The sequence below is a fragment of the Prinia subflava genome, chromosome 17 (assembly GCF_021018805.1).
Source record: "Prinia subflava isolate CZ2003 ecotype Zambia chromosome 17, Cam_Psub_1.2, whole genome shotgun sequence".
NCBI classification, from domain to species: Eukaryota; Metazoa; Chordata; class Aves; order Passeriformes; family Cisticolidae; genus Prinia; species Prinia subflava.
The window spans coordinates 1,856,959-1,872,934 of NC_086263.1; the positions used below are offsets into that span (position 1 = coordinate 1,856,959).

Below are 15,976 nucleotides of genomic sequence, written 5' to 3' on the forward strand. Positions count from 1 at the left end.
AGCAGACACATAAACACTTCCTACTCTTCTACAGACACAGATAAAGATATTTATTCTCCTCAGTCCTTCCAGAGGGGCTTGAAAAGGGAGGATTTGCAGGCAAGTGAAGGCTTCCCTTTGGAATGAGGGATATAAAGTGTGGGCAGAGCACAGGCACAGGCAGCTCCTGCCATCCATCACCTGCCTCCTGCCCAGCTCCTGCCCAAACCAGGGGCTCTGGAGCCTTCCCAGCCCTTCAGGGAATGAAGCTGATGGGGATGAACGGGATCCTTGTTGCTCCATCTGTGTGCAGAGAGCCCAGCCCAAAGAGGGGGGTCTCTGTGTACGATGGGTTTATTTTCACAGCAAATTCCAGTGCAAAAATCCAGGAAAGGCCATCTGATAGGTCACCTGCACCCTCGTGGTGGCACGGCCAGCACAAGCCATGCTCAGGAGCCAGCATTCCAAGTTTCCACCTCCCCACGCGTCCCAGAGAGCAAAGACAAACAGCACCACAAACAAAGGTTGACTTTTCTGCTGGATTCATTCCCTCCCCCTCCAAAAGCCATATGGTGCTTTGTGTATAGGGAGAGTTGCCATGGAGAGCCTGCCTGCAAGTCTGCCAGCACAACAGCCTACATTAAGCTTGCAAATTCCTGCCCAAAAGAGCCAAAAAATCCTGGGAGCCAAAAAATCGGAGACCTTTGGTGTGGAGTGGCACTCCCCATGTGGAGAGCCCTGTCCCCAGGTGCAGAGGGAGCCACGTGGTGACAGCTGGAGGGGTTTGCTCCCCCATACCAGGAACAGAGCCAGGGATGGCTGTGGGCCACCAGCAGAGCACTGAACCGCCCCAATCCGTGGCACAGGCTGAGCTCAGACCCTCACGTTCCCTCTGCTCTCCCCCAGACATCAAAGTCAAATTCCAGCTGATCCCTGCTCTGCTTCACACCCCTTCTCCCTGCCCCTCACACCACAAAGCAGCCTTTCCTTGCTTTACACCCATCCCTTTCTCTTTCCTCATTCCTCACTGAGAGCTGATGTGGTCACAACACTTGGAGTCACCTCTGCCCTACTCTGCTCAAACCCAAGCTTTTGCCCAGGGCTGGGGGTGGCATCAGGGACTGCCTTTTGTCCTCCAAGGGTCCATGACCAGCTTCTCCTGCACTTCCAGTTCTATCCATCACTCCCCCTGGCAGTCCAGTCACATCCATAAACATCCAAAATCCTTAAAGGTAAAAATCAGGCTCTGAGAGACCTTCCAGGCAGCTTTACTGCTAAACCATCACAGAATCATGGAATCATTCAGGCTGGAAAAGCCCTCCAAAGTCATCAAGTCCAACTGTTCTCCCAGCACTGCCACGGCCACTGCTAATCTATGTCCCCAAGTGCCACATCCACACAGCTTTTAAATCCCTCCAGGGATGGTGACTCCACCACTGCCCCAGTGCGTGACCTCCCTTTCCATGAAGGAATCCAACCTAAACCTCCCCTGGCACAACTTGAGGGTGTTTCCTCTTGTCCTGTCACTGAAAGCCACCATTTAAAAGCTGTGTGGATGTGGCACTTAGGGACATGGGTCAGTGGTGGGTGTGGCAGTGCTGGGGGAATGGTTGGTCTCAATAATCTCAGAGGGCTTTCCCAACCTAAATAATTCCATGGGCTCTCCATGGGGGTGGATGAGACCTCTTCCCATGTCTTGTTGAACTTCAGAGCTCTCAGGTGTGCCAGAGTCACCTGGGCTCTCCCAGGAACCCTCAGGAACGGCAGTTCTGGGATAAAGCTCCTGAAATAGATTCTAAAAACTGCTTCCAGAAGGCAGGATCGCAGTGAAAAGGCACCTTGAGTGAAGGGCTGTGGGTAAAGCAGTGACACATGGGTCATACAGAGCCAGTTTTATCGCCTTCCTATAGGAGTGACCCAGAAAAACAGCCTTTCAGGAGTATTTAAGTCATCTGCCAACACACTGTACACACTGCTGCAAGCCACAGAGCCTCCAACTCCGAGTGATTCCAACAGCATGGATTATGTGAGCTCACAGAGCTGCATTACTGAGTGTGGGAATAAGGCTTGGAACCTGCCTGAATGGCACAGAATAAAACAGACCCCAAAAACGAGCAGGATGAAGTTCTGGTTGGCTTCAGGGAGAACAAGTGATATAAACCCAGCTCCCTTACTGGGAATGCTGCTGGAAAACAAGAGACATACAGCCAAGTATTTAAAAGTTGCAGGAGTTTAGGAGGATCTTGCACAGGGAAAGCCATTATCCAATATTCCCAGAGGCAGCTCATGGTCTTGTGCTTAAGCACCCATGTGGTGTGATCCCTGTAGGATAAAGCCAGCACCAATCCCACTCACCCACCTTTTCCTTCCCCAAAGTGGCCCAGGAGTACATTTATAATCTGATGCTGCCATAACAGAGCAGCTTTCTGCTCCCTGCTTTCCTTGTAGCTCAGCTCCCCCCAGAGATGGGCCAACAGAACAGGAGCACTTACTGAAAACTACCATTTCCCAGCCCAAAATGCCACAGGGGACGGAGCAAGCGGCAGCCCAGGCTCCCAGGGAGGCAGTGGCAGAATTAAGGTTGCTTACACAACGCTGGCTAATGCTCTTCAGCAGTCCCTCATTTCCTGAGCATCACTGCTCACCAACTGGGCCTCATCACGCATTCCTTCTGATCCCCTTCCTACGGCACAGCCCTGCAGCCTCCTTCACACACACCATGGAAAGCCATCGGGAAAGGAATGAACTTCATGGCATCCAAGCCCTTTGGAAGCACAAATCCAGCTGCTTTCCCTTCCTCTCAGAGGCCCAGTGTGCCTCTGCCTCGGAGATGGACCAGGGGGCCACCACTGGCACCTGGAATTTGTGCTGAGTTTAACACCTGTATTTTGTGCTGAGTTTAAAACACGGCATCTCATTTTTAATTGCCAGCAATCTGAGTGGTCTTTTCAGTGTGTGCCAGTCACCAAGACCAGCTCAGATTCCTGCAGGCTTGTGCCAGCTGGGAGCAAAGGCTCACTGCTGGAGGTGTGGAAAATGAGGTGCTGGCCGTGGCCACCAGGAAATGGCTTGGAGCCACTTTCTGATGGAGAGACTGACCCTCCAAAATAGCACTTGCTGCTGGTGAAGAAACCTCCTGATATCCTCCAGCTCCTTCACTCCTTCTGCTTCCAAATCTCTACACTTCTGGAAAGTCAGCTGGATTTTTTACACAGAGATCACAGAATCATTAAGGCTGGAAAAGCTCCAAGATCATCGGGTCCAACCATTAACCCAGCACTGCAAAGCTCACCACTACCCCATGTCCCTCAACTCCCTGCTCTGTGAAGAGACTGAGGCAGGACCTCTTGAAGGAGCTCATGGGACTGTGAACCAGCAGAACACCCAAGGCAGCTTCCAGGAGCACATCAGTGCTGACACAACCCTGGGGACACCCAGTGCCCACTCTCCTGTCAGGGGTTTGAGAACCCTGAAGCAGAAACTCCTTGAGATGCTCCACACTTGGGAACTCACAGAGGAAGAGTGGCACCTTTTAGGTAAGACTGTCCCACAAGCAAAATAAAATTAAAGAGAACCTTGATTCAGGAGTTCAAATAGAGCAGAGGTTGCGACACCCCAAATAACACAGGTAAAAACCAGGCAGTTCCACAGGACTGACTGAATGCCACCATCCCATCCTGAAGGCTTCAGCCTTTCAGCTCAAAGCTCCCACAAGAAGTCAGATTAGAGTTAAGCCCAGTTCAATCCTCCCCAGCTCAGAGCTTCCAATCCTGTGCCTAGGAAATGCTCACAATGTCCTTACCTCCAAGCATGGCTGAATTTCATTATCAGAGCAATGCCTGTGTGGGTCCAGGCACAGCTTCCAGACCCACAAGGATTAAAGGGAACACATCAACACCCACAGCACTTCCATCAACATGCAGGCATTAGTATTTGTCAGTCAGGTCTCATTTGCCACTTCTGCCCTCCACTTGCCACACAAAAATCTGACCACAATTAATGCCAAGCCTCCCCAAAGCTGTCACTGAGCCCTGGGAAGTGGTTTGGATCAGAACCACCCACCTGCCTCTGGAAAAGACATGATGGGCAGGAGAGCTGTGAGCCTGGGCAGAGGCTACAGACACCCCCTGCTCCAGCCTAGGCTCCAACCTCAACAACATAGCTGCAAAATCACCAGTGAAAATGATTTATAAATTTATTTATAAAGCCTCTGATCTCAGACTTGGCCTCTAGGTCCTGACCAGAACCCAGCCCGACTTTAGGGGAAATTGGAGACAGAAAATACATACGAGGAGAGGCACTAAACTACACATGCAGGAAGAATTCTCGCCAAGGTGGTGTTCAACAGTTCTGAGCTATCTCTTGCAAATGATGATTATGCTGCTCAAAACTGTCCTGTGTGTTACAGGGAGGGTGGAGCAGCCCCTGTGCCCTCCTGCTGCTTGGCCATAGTAGAGCAGTGTGGAGTCCCAGTCCTCCAAAATTCCTTAAAAGCTCTGCAGAGTAACAGGAAAACATGTGCTCCTGAAGGCACGTGTTTGAATCCCCTTCCCTATTTCTCCCCCTACATTGCCAGAAAATCCCTTGGAAACAGAGCCAAACCATGTCCCACTTGTCACTGAAGGAGAGGGGAGCTGCATTCTTTAAAGTGCTTTTTCTCTAACTGGCTTCTGTACAGGAAACATCACCCAAAATAAAACAAAATCATGGAGGGGGGGGTCCTGTAAAATTTGGGTTTGATCCTTTTTTCAGCTGTTATTTGTGCCTGACCACTCCCCTGCAGGAGAAGGAGCACAGGAAGGAATTGGACCTTTTCAATCCAGAGTACAAGGGCTGCAGGAAGGCACTGAGGGCCTCAGAGGTGACAAACAGAATTGCTCAAGTTGGAGAAGACCTCAAAGATCATCAATTCCAAACATGGAAGCAATGTCCAAACATGTCATTGCGTAGTTCCTCATCAGGGGTGTTTTTATTAGAAGCTGTCACATCATCTCTGCTCTAATTACAGAGCTCTCTATAGTTATTAACTACATTAATAAAAATTCTTATTGCCTCGTTAGCAGAAGTCCTTCCTATTCTAAGGAGGAATAAACTGCCCAGTGATTTACAGGAGCTGTTTGGACTGTACGAGCTTGGAAAAGAGGATCCTGAAGGAGAAAGACATTGAAGGACACAGGGACCAGCCCAGGAGAGGACACAGCCTGCGATGGGCAGAATGGGAGTGAGATAATGTGAGCTGGGAGTGAAATAATGTGCGCTGTGCTCAGCCAGAACAGCAGAGAATTGGGAAAATTGTTTTTTCCCAATGTATGGATGCCCAATGGAACTGTCCACCTGCTGCTCACCCACCCAGCTGCTTCACCATCAGCACGGATTTCCCAGGAAATCCACATCACACACGGCCTCTCCTGTCCAAGGAAACGCTCTGCAGAACAAAGCTTCTGCCACATCCACCTGGCAGGGTGTCACAGGGCTGCCAGGCCACCCAGTGCAGTCACCAGCCCCCAGGCTGTGACAGAGCCGGGCAGGGAGGAGCAGAAGTCCTAGGTGAGTAATTATCCCTTTGTTAATAACTCCGGATTGACTGGATTCCTCAGGAGAAACGAGCTGACAGCTCTGCAGGGTGCTGGCTCCACTCTCCTTCACCCAAGCTGGGGCAGGGATCCCCTGATCCCTGTCCAGGTGCTCCTGCTCAGGAGGGAGGACACATTCCCCACCTTCCCGGGCTGATCCAGGCATGCACAATCCCTCACTCAGGACTAACATCCAAACCTGAGACAGCAGAACAGGCAGGACAGAAACCACCCCCCACACCCCCGTGGAGCCACCAACCCAACCCAGCCTGGCCCGGCCCGGCCCGGCCCGGCCCAGCCCAGCCCAGCCTCCTCCCACACACTCCCCAAACCGCAGGCCAGCCCAGCTCCCAAAAGCATTCCCAGCACCAGATGTGGAGGAAAACAGCATGGCCCACAAAGGGAACCCTGCAATGGAGAAACAGAGGCAGCAGATGGAAGAGGAGAAATGTTATTTAACAGCCTCTGTTTTCGCTTTAGTCGTCATCTCCGTAGAAGAGCATGCTAAGAACTGTTCCAAAGCTCCCATAAAGCACTGCTCCCTATTTTCATCTTTCTGGGAAAACAAGTAGTCCCTGCAGTGGGTTTTATCCTCCTTTCCCAGAAAAATTTGCTTTCTTCTGGGTATCAGATTTGTCTTTATCAGGTTGAGTTATGGTCTGTGGGTCAAAAAGCCACCACAGGTTTCAGGACACATGGAAGTCTCTCCATTCTGGAATTAGCTTTGATTTCCACGGGATCTGGCTATACAGCAATGCTTTTCCTCCCCAAGGAATGCTGAACCAACAGTGATTCTTTGGGGATTTGATCCCAGCTTTAATCCCAGCTTTCAACCAGAATTTCCTTGGACTGAGAGTGTATTTCAGACCTGTTACACTCCACGATGGTGACTGGACACCGCCAGATTTCTCAGGCATATGCTCCAAAGCAAGAATCCATATTAGGGGAGAGATTCCTAAAGAAGGAATTCTCAGAGGGGCAGAGATTCCCATGCCAATCTCCCGTTCCTGGCCCCAGGGCCGCGGAGCCTTCGCCGCGGTTTTCCGGCAGCGCGTTCGAGCGATTCCTCGCTGCTCTCATCGCGGAGCTGCCCACGGACACAGCTCTCTCCCAACACTTCTGCGCCTCTCCCGAAAGTAGGTCAATGCAGTATGTCATCTGCCAGGCTGCTTTTGGGAAGCACAGCTCCCTCTCAGCCACGGAGCACCCGGAGCACAGCAGCCTCTCCCCGCGTGTCACCCTTCACCCAGCTGCCACATTGATAAATTCAATACAAACAAGTGTTTATGGAAATCAAAAGAGAAATGCAAGCTACAAAACTGCTCTGCTGAGCCAGAAGTGGCCCCCCCATCAGCATCCAAGTCCTTGCGCTGGTATATTGTTATTAGATCCAGTCCATTAATGGTTGGATTCAGTGATTCTAAAGGACATTTCCAACCTAAATGATTCTATGTCTGTATTATAGCAGAAGTAGTGACCTAAAAGAGCTCGAGAACTGTGTGATCTGTGGGTCCACTCCCAGCTGCTCCACACCTCCTCTCTCTCAGCAATTGCTTCAGCTTCCAAGGGGAACAAAAAATTATCCCCGCTCGCCCAAGGCTCCCTGCTCACACTGCCATGGGGAAGAGGCCTGCAGCCAGGATCTGCTGGATCCTGGGGGCTGCACAGCTGGAGAGAAAGTTCTCCACACACACAGGAGCATTTTGGGGCTCCTGGGAGCAGAAGAGAGACTTTTCTTCTCCAAGGACACTGGGGCTGGAGGAAAGGAGCACCCACCTCAATGTCCCTGCCCTGGGGCTGTACCTGTGTCCTGTTCTACCCTGGAACAGCCTCCAGCTGGGCTGGATTCGCACCTGCTTAGTGCTGCTGTTTGCAACTCCACACAGAGGAGCAGCCCCTCACAGAGGGGTGTCTATGCCCTGGGTACACCCAACTCTCCTGTCAGGAGAAGGATGGAGACAGACCCGGGTCCTTGTGACCACAGAGCACCCCCAGAGCAGCTCAGCTCCATCCCTCCCTCAGCTCAGCTCCTAATTTCCCATTTGCTGTGAGCACAGAGTTACACAGACTCAACAGAATCCCCGAATCCCAGAATCACTGAGTCTGGGAAGACCTCTGACATCATCCAGTCCAATCTGCGCCCGGTGCCCACCTTGTCACCAGCCCAGAGCACTGAGTGCCACATCCAGGCTTTCCCTGGACATCTCCAGGGATGAGGACTACAACACCCACCTAGGCAGCCCCTTCCAATGACTGGCCACCCTTTCCATGAGGGAATTTCTCCTGATGTCCAACCTGACCTCCCCCTAGCACAGCTTGAGGCCGTTCCCTCTCCTCCTGTCCCTGTTCCCTGGGAGCAGAGCCTGACCCTCCTGGCTGTCCCCTCCTGTCAGGAGTTGTGCAGAGCCACAAGTTCCCCCCCCGAGCCTCCTTTTCTCCAGGCTAAAGAACCCCAGCACTCACACATTTCTATGAGCAGGCCCAGTGGTTTCCAATACAACCCTCTAAGTGCCACTATTTCAAGGGAAAAAATCCAAATTAATTCCAAGAAAGCCTTGGCTGCTCCTGTCCCTGGCAGAAGGGGGCAGAGATGAGCATGTGGACCCCAAACTTGACTGGCACAATCCTAGTGCTACAATCATCCTCCTGCACCAGAGATGAGCAGAACCCTGAGCTCCCAAAAACAGCACAGGGATTATATTTTTTCAAGTATCCATATAAATTTTAAAGAGCCATTTAATTCTCCATTTCTTTCAGAATTAACACTCATCTTCCTAAAGTCCTTATCCCCACCAGCAGTATGTGCAGCACATCCATATGGATCTGCCAGAGCACAGCAAGATGCAAAGGCAAAAAAAAAGCAGAAGACATAATGAGAGCAATTTGGGGTTTATTCTCGCTCATGAATCAATCTTGATTTCCCATTCACGGCAGCCCCCATTCCCCGCACGCCAGCTGTACACAAAGAGGCATCTGTCCTACCTTCAGCCATCAAAGGAGCTGTGTCCCTGTGGAAGATGGTTTACCCAGGGTTAGGAAGAGGCAGGAGCAGCGGGAAGGTCTCCACTGCAGCAGTGCTGCATGAATCCAGGGATCAGCAGATCCGAGGGGAACGTAGGAAGTGCTCAAAGCGGTGCCAGATACTCACCGAGTTTAGTCAAACGTGCACACGAGCTCTGCTTCCATCTGCTGAGCCTTGGGCAAGGCTTTCCTTTTAAAAAGCAAACGCCTGGAATATTCAATTGGGCCTGGCCACCCCCGCTGAGAGCTCGTGTTCAGGTGTCAGCAGTGGCCTGTTGCAAATCCACTGCAATTCCAGCACCCAGGTGGGGCAGAGAGCGCCGAGGATGCACACAGACAGCCCCAGAAATAACTGCGGGGTTGGGACTGCAAAAGAATGCAAGCTTTGGCTTCTGGAATTATCCCTGGGCAAGGGAAGCTTTCCTTTTGCGTAGCAAAAGCCATCTGCAATGCAGATCCTACAGAGGGGGGAAAAAAACCTCCACACAAAGCAAACAGGGGGTTACCGGATATCCAACACCTTGGAACGCCCCACGGAGCCAGCGGGGTCCGGGTCACCAGGGCAGCCAGCCTGGCTCTCCCAGACCCATCCCGAGCCACCACGTGCTGCCCAGCAGTGGCTCTGAGTGGCACTGAGTGGCACCGAGTGGCACCGAGTGGCACCTGAGCACTGTCAGATCCCGAGGCACCGCCGAGAGACAGAGCAGTGGGAGCAGGGAATGTGGAACACAGCCTGCATGTGGGGTGACTCCTCAGATCTGCTTTGGGGAGCTGGGGTGCAGCTCCCTCCTGGCTCTAAGACTTTAAGGTCCAACACTCACATCTGTCATTTGGAGAAGGGCTGGATGTGGGCTTTCCTCTCAGGAAATCCCCAGCTGACACTCAGGAGCTCACCAACCTTTCTGGACACAGCTGCAGAAATGGTGGAAACGCCCCCTGAGATCCTCCCAGGGGTGCTCCCGGGACGGGAGAGCTGCAGCCCCACAAAGGCTCATCCCAACAGCAATTCCTGCTGCCAGCTCCAATTAGGAACAGCGTGGTGCTCCCACACAGGCTCCAGGCAGAGCCACAGCCTGACCCCCCAGCCCTGTATTTGCTACTCAGCATCCTTCCCTGTCTGCTCCAGCTTCCCAGCTCCAGGCTTTTCCCTCCCTTCCTTTGCAAGTGCCTCTGGGGAGCTGGAGATGCTCCTCCTGCTCCAGGCCTCTCATTCAGCCCCCAGAGTATGTTTCCTTTGGCACAGTGGATTCCTGATCCACCTCCTCCAAAGCTGGCACTGCTGGGGTCTCCCAGGTCTTCCTCCCTGCAAACAGGAACTCTCTTAGAGCTTCCAGGTTTGGGTGTTGGCTCTTGAGCTGGATTTTCCATCTCCCCAAATCCAAAGGGCTTTTAGTTGAAGCATTTTAAAAATAAACAATAATAAATAAAAGAGATGTGACTATTTCCATCCTTGGGCCCTCCCCTGAGCTCCTGGACACATCCACTCTCAGTGGATGCACTGTCTGTTCTCAGTGCACAGGGGCCCCTTTGTTCAGGGATCAGAAGCCAAGGCAGAAGGGGTGGATGAAGCTGGGAGCTCCAGGAATGCACCTTTCCCTGCCTGGCAAGAGGTTCCTTAAACTGCTGACACCTCCAGAGTCCCCTTCCCTGTGTGCAGGGGCACCTCCCAGAGCCCTTTCCAGCAGGCTGCTCCTGGAAGACACATGTTACAGATGCTTCAGCTTCGAGGATGTGTGGGAATGACACAAATTGCTCCTTACCCTTGTGAGCTCCAGTGTGAGCAGAGAGATGTTCAGTTTGTCTTGCTGAGCAATGAGAGACCCCTGCAGAAAAACCAAGTGTCTGAAGCTTAAAAGGTTTTCAATACCTTGGCAAGGGAAGGAATCTGGACAGGCCTGGTTGTGTGCCTGCATCCAGCTGTGGCTGATCCAGCCCATCCTTCATGTCTGCCACAAAACTCCCCTCTCCAGCTGCTCCTGCATCCAGGACAGAGGAGCAGAGCTGCTCCTTGGTCCAGGCACCTCAGCTTGTGATTCCAGACCCCATCTCACTGCCCCCACCCCAGGGCAGCTCCTTGCCACACAAACAGGCTCATCACTCCCAGGCTGAGTTTTCCAAGGGGCTGGGATGCAATCCCTGGTTCCTTTTCTCCCTGAGGAGATCCTCCATGAGCAGAGCTCCTCACTGTGATGACTGCAGCAGTCACACTGGCTCCCTCCTGTTTCTTTTCCCTTGGATCTCACTGATGGTAGCCAGATGCACCAGGTCTTCCTCTGGCTGGGAATTCTCCAGGCCTCAAAACCCAGCTTTTTTAAGCATCATACTCTCCTTCATTACTGCCTTCCCTCCATTATCAGTTTCTCAAATTTTACAATCTGAGGCCATGAAATTCCACTTCTCAGAGTTATTTATCCCCCTTGACATGCTGCCAGTGTTGGATCCACACTTCCCCCTCTGCTGGGCAGACCGGCCAGTCACTCAGGCACCATTCACATGGATTTAAAAAGCAGGGAATCCACTCCTTGTGGAGCAGGGAGGGCTGGAACACAGCAGACCATGGGGAGCTGAACCTGTCCCAGCAGCACCTCTGTCCCCACAGTCCCTGGGTCTGAGAACAGAGCTCAGCCACCTGAGAGCCACAGGCTCAGCACTTCCCACAGCAGGGAAACCCTCTGGAAGCACTCCTTGCCATCCACACAATGCAGGCATCAATAAATCCATGAGAACCATGCTTCCCCAATCCAGCCTGCACTTTGGGGAGGGCAGAAGGCAGCCACGAGTGGCTAAAACCTCTCCTTGAAGCCTCAAATGCAAATGCCTTTGCTCTGTCCCCTCACAGTCAGCATTACCTGGCCAGACAGAGACCAGAGCTGGCCCGTGGCAGTGGGGACGTGGCACTGGGGCTTGGTGTGAGAGCTGCAGTGGCTCTTGCTCCATGCTGGAGGCAAAGCAAGCACCAGGAGCCTTGGACCAGCCTGTTCCTCAGGCAGTGGGACAGGACAGGGAGCTCAGCATCCTGCATGTAAAGGCCAAGAGGACACGAAAGCAGTTGTGAGAAATGCAGCTGACAGAGGAAATTTGGCTGGGCTTGTAAGTGCACCTTCAGCTTGCCAGGCTCCAGGCAAATCCCAGCTGCTCTCCTAAGGGAATTCTCCAGAGATGGGCCAGGGAGAGGAGAGTGGAACATCCTCAGAAATAAACTCTGCATTAGCACAAACACCAAAAGGTCCAAACTCACACCAACTCTCACTGGTGTCTGACTGACCCAAGAATTACAGAGCACCAAGAAATCCAGCAGAACATTCCCTGGCTAAAAATAGGCCTGGCTAATTAACAAACCTCGTTAAAAGGGACACCCACCAGCAGCATGACCTCTGCTTTGGTTACAAAGGGATGATCAATATTGACTGTCTCAAGAGCAGCAGCAAATCCCTCAGATTGCTTCAATGTGAGCAATGCTCAGCTGTGAGACTGAAAGAACCTCCTCTGCTCTCTGCCCTGGGCTTCTTTTATAACCAGTTAATGGTTATAGCCATTCCTAACCACTGTAATAAACACATATCAATCTCCTTCACATTTAATAAACAGAGACCCTAAAAGCTTTGCCTGGATCTCCTTTTCCCATTCAATTAATAGAACACAACACCAAAGTGATGAATTATTGAGGAGAAACACGAGCCTGGGCTTTTACAAACACTCTGCTCCAAAGGCAATTTATTACAAATTAATAGTGTGCTGCAGTTCCTCCTGCTGCCTGGCAGCTGGGAATTGGTCAGGCTACCCCAGGAGCCTTGGGAGCTGCCACAGAACACTGCAGTCCCAAGCTCAAATAATCTGTAGTGGTTTGGGTGGGAAGGGAGCTCAAAGCTCATCCCATTCAAACCCCAACACCTTCCACCATCCCAGGCTGCTCCAAGCCCTGTCCAGCCAGGCCTTGGACACTGCCAGGGATCCAGGGACAGCCACAGCTGCTCTGGGCACCCTGTGCCAGGGCCTGCCCACCCCAGCAGTAAATAAATCAATAAATAAATAAAGTGGGGGTGGAACTGGGGAGAAGGAGGAGGGGTGGATAACTGACAGAAGAACAGGAGAAAACCTTGCTTTGAGGGTCTTTTACTCCTGAAACAGTTTTTTACTCCTCCCAGTTTGTACAGGAAGGATGGTTCTGTGCCATCCTTGCAGCACACTCCACATGCAGGGCTGGCAGCAGGGGCACATTGAGCAGGGCTGAAGTCCCAAATAAGCATCTCTGAGCAGAGCTGACTATTGTGCAAGGATGATAATTCACATTTGCACATTCAGAGCTCCAGCTGCTCAGCAGGGAGCTTCCCAGATTTCTCACACCCTGCCCGTAACAACATGCCTGGCCCAAAATGACCCTGTGACACTCTGAGAGAAATCCCAGACTGAAAAAAACAACACCTTTTCTGCAGCAAAGGGGTTCAGATGGCAACTTCACATTTCACCAAGCTCCTGCTCTGGAAGCATTTGCAAGAAGCCCTCAGGAGCCACGTGGGGATTGGCACTGGCCTGTTTGAAGATCATCCTGACTCCAGTCAGGGCATTCAAAGTTCTGGTTTAATGTGCTGCTTGCTAAAAACCATCTGAGCATGTTGATCCTCCAAACAGTTGGAGTGAAGGTTATAAATGCACTGGTAAAATCATCAATAAATTAGTAAATGCATGGTAATTTCCATTCCAGTGGAAGGTGTCCCTTCCCATGACAAGTGTGGTATGAGATGAGTGTTCAGGTCCCCTCCAACCCAAACCATTCCATGGGTCCATGCTCAGAGCCAGTGTCTGGAAGATGTCACAGCCAGCAGCACACAGACACCTCCAGCAGCACAACAGCTACTCCATCAGAGCAACAGCCCCCAAAAACACAGGTGAGAGACACCAAACCAGCGAATTCCCATTGATGTTTCTTTGTAGGAAGGAACTTTCCTGATAAACAACAAAATATGGAATCTCCACCACAACTGCTGTGCCACCTTTTTCAACCCTTATTAAATGCCCCCAACCTCTCCCTCTCCCCTTCCACCCAGCACAGGGCATAACTCTCAGAAAACCAAACCCAGATGGTTTTCCCCAAGCAGCTTCTCAGCTCAATCGTGGTGTTAAATTTGGCCTGTTCCCATCCTCACCCACAGCACAGCAGGAAACTCACCTCCATTTTTGATGGCTCTGATCCCCCGATGGAAATCCTCGAAGCTGATAACTCCCAATCCACTGGGATCCAGGTATTTTGTTAGGTCCTTTACCTGCAACCAAAAAAAGCAGCGTTACCTATGAAATCCTGGCGGGAAACAGCATCTTCCAGCACAGAAACACCCTGTAATCCACTTTTCCCTCTTTATCAGAAAGACCTGAGCAAATAACAGTGATTTTCTTGAGCTGACCCCAAACTGTGTCTGTTCTCCTTGAAGGGAACCTAAGTAATCAGTACAAAGGGGTTAATTAGGGCTTAGTTGGTGTTGAAACTATTGCTTAGCCTTGAAGCAGCACTTCAGGCAGTGTCTCCTGTAACATGGGCCTGCTTTGGCAGGGATTTGTTTATTTTTATGCGTTTTAAAGAGGTCCTGTCTTAATTGGGAAACTCAGTAATAGGCTGCCTGGTAGGAGGGCCCAATTAAGGGGATTCGGTGATAATGAACTGCTCCATGTTACAAATTTAGGCCCTATAATTGAAACATTTTCCCAATTAGACAATGCCTGAGGGGGAGAGAATCACGTCAGCTGGCGAGGGTTGGGATGGGGGTGCTGGAGCACACATGTGGAGCAAGGGGCACTCTGAGACCTGCAGAGGATGGCCTGGGATCTTCAGAGAGAACCAGCAAAGGGCAAAACCACAGGGCCCAAAGTGTCTCAAAAAGGTGCATTTGGTTCCTTCCTTCCTGTCTGCCACGAGCAGAAAATCCTTTACACCAGATGCTTCTCAAGCTCAGACAACCAGACATTTATCCCTCATTTTAAGAGCTTTTGAGGCACCTTTGTCTATTTTTGCACCACATCCTTCAGGCGAGGAACAATCCCAGCAGGAAGCTGGTGAGGTGAGAGAGGAATTGTACTGTGAGCTCCATATCCCAAAGCCGCCCACAGTGCTGCCCTAACCCTGCCACACACATCCTCCTCCTCCTCCTGATGCAGGAGGGAGTCTCCAGGCCTGGATTTGTACAGATCAGCCTTTTCACTCACTGGGGTTTCAGTTTGTTCTTGGGGAAGTTGCTGGTGAATCACCAAACCTCTCCTTCCAGGGAAGGAAACCTCAGGTCTCAAAGGAGACTCAGCCCTGGAGCTCAGAGCTGCCCTGCTCACCCTGCAGCAGCACTGGGGGGTTGGTTTGGGTTCTTGTTGGATTTCTGAAAGCCAAGTATGTGTTTCTGTAGGAAAATCACACCCACAGCACACTTAGAGCTGTTCACCCATGCTGTGTCCATGTGCTCTGGTCATCCCACATTGCCACAGGAGCAGCAAAAATTCACTGGCATGGAGGAACCCACAAGGCTGAGACCATAAACCCATGGAATTACAGAACATCCTGAGAGGGAAGGGACCCACCAGGATCATCCAGTCCAAGCCCTGGCACAGACCCCCCAACAATCCCACCCTGTGCATCCCTGGCAGCGCTGTCCGAACACTCCTGGAGCTGTGGCAGCCTCGGGGCTGTGCCCATTCCCTGGGGAGCCTGGGCAGTGCCAGCACCCTCTGGGGCAAGAACCTTTTCCTGATCCCCAGCCTGACCCTCCCTGGCACAGCTCCAGTCATTCCCTGAGTCCTGTCACTGAATTCCAGGCTGTGCCTCTGTGGGACTGCCACGAGAGGAAACCCAAATCCCCCAGGGCTCAGCCTTGCCTATCTGCCAGCTGACTCCAGCTCGAGCTGCACATCAGGAGGAATTTCTTCCCAGAGAGGGTGGTCAGGCATTGGAAGGGGCTGCCCAGAGAGGTTTGGAGTCCCCATTCCTGCAGGAATGTGTCCAAGGAAAGCCTGTAAGTGTTACTCAGTGCTCTGGGCTGGGGACAAGGCGGGAATGGGTCACAGATTGGACTTGATGATCTCAGGGCTCTTTTCCAAGCTAACCTGAGATTCTGTGAATGGGAGAAGACAACACAAGCACCTTCTCCAGTTTTCTAGAGCACTTTTTTTGGCAGACAGACCTCCTAAACTCACATGGCACTCATCATCTTGGGTGAGTCAGGTTTCTTGCATGTTAAACAAAGGTATTTCAGATTAATAAAAACAACTCGCAGGAATGTGTCGGTTCCAGTTAATGCATCTGGCAGCTGCCTGGAGTTCAAAAACTGTCACTTAATTTGTTATCTGTGTACAGAGATAACAGAAAGGCAAGTGACATTTAATCAGACTTGGTAAGCCTATAAGGGATTAGCATGACACACTCTAAA

General features: G+C 51.6%; 1 protein-coding gene across 2 annotated transcripts in view; it reads right to left on the reverse strand.

Annotated features, from left to right (window-relative positions):
- RAB11FIP3 (RAB11 family interacting protein 3) overlaps positions 1-15,976 on the reverse strand; it is a 73,696-nt gene that overhangs the window by 40,143 nt on the left and 17,577 nt on the right. For both annotated transcript variants that reach the window (XM_063414271.1, XM_063414274.1), the window contains exon 2: positions 13,741-13,834. In XM_063414271.1, the coding sequence (XP_063270341.1) occupies positions 13,741-13,834 (94 nt within the window). The remainder of the gene's footprint in view (positions 1-13,740; positions 13,835-15,976) is intronic.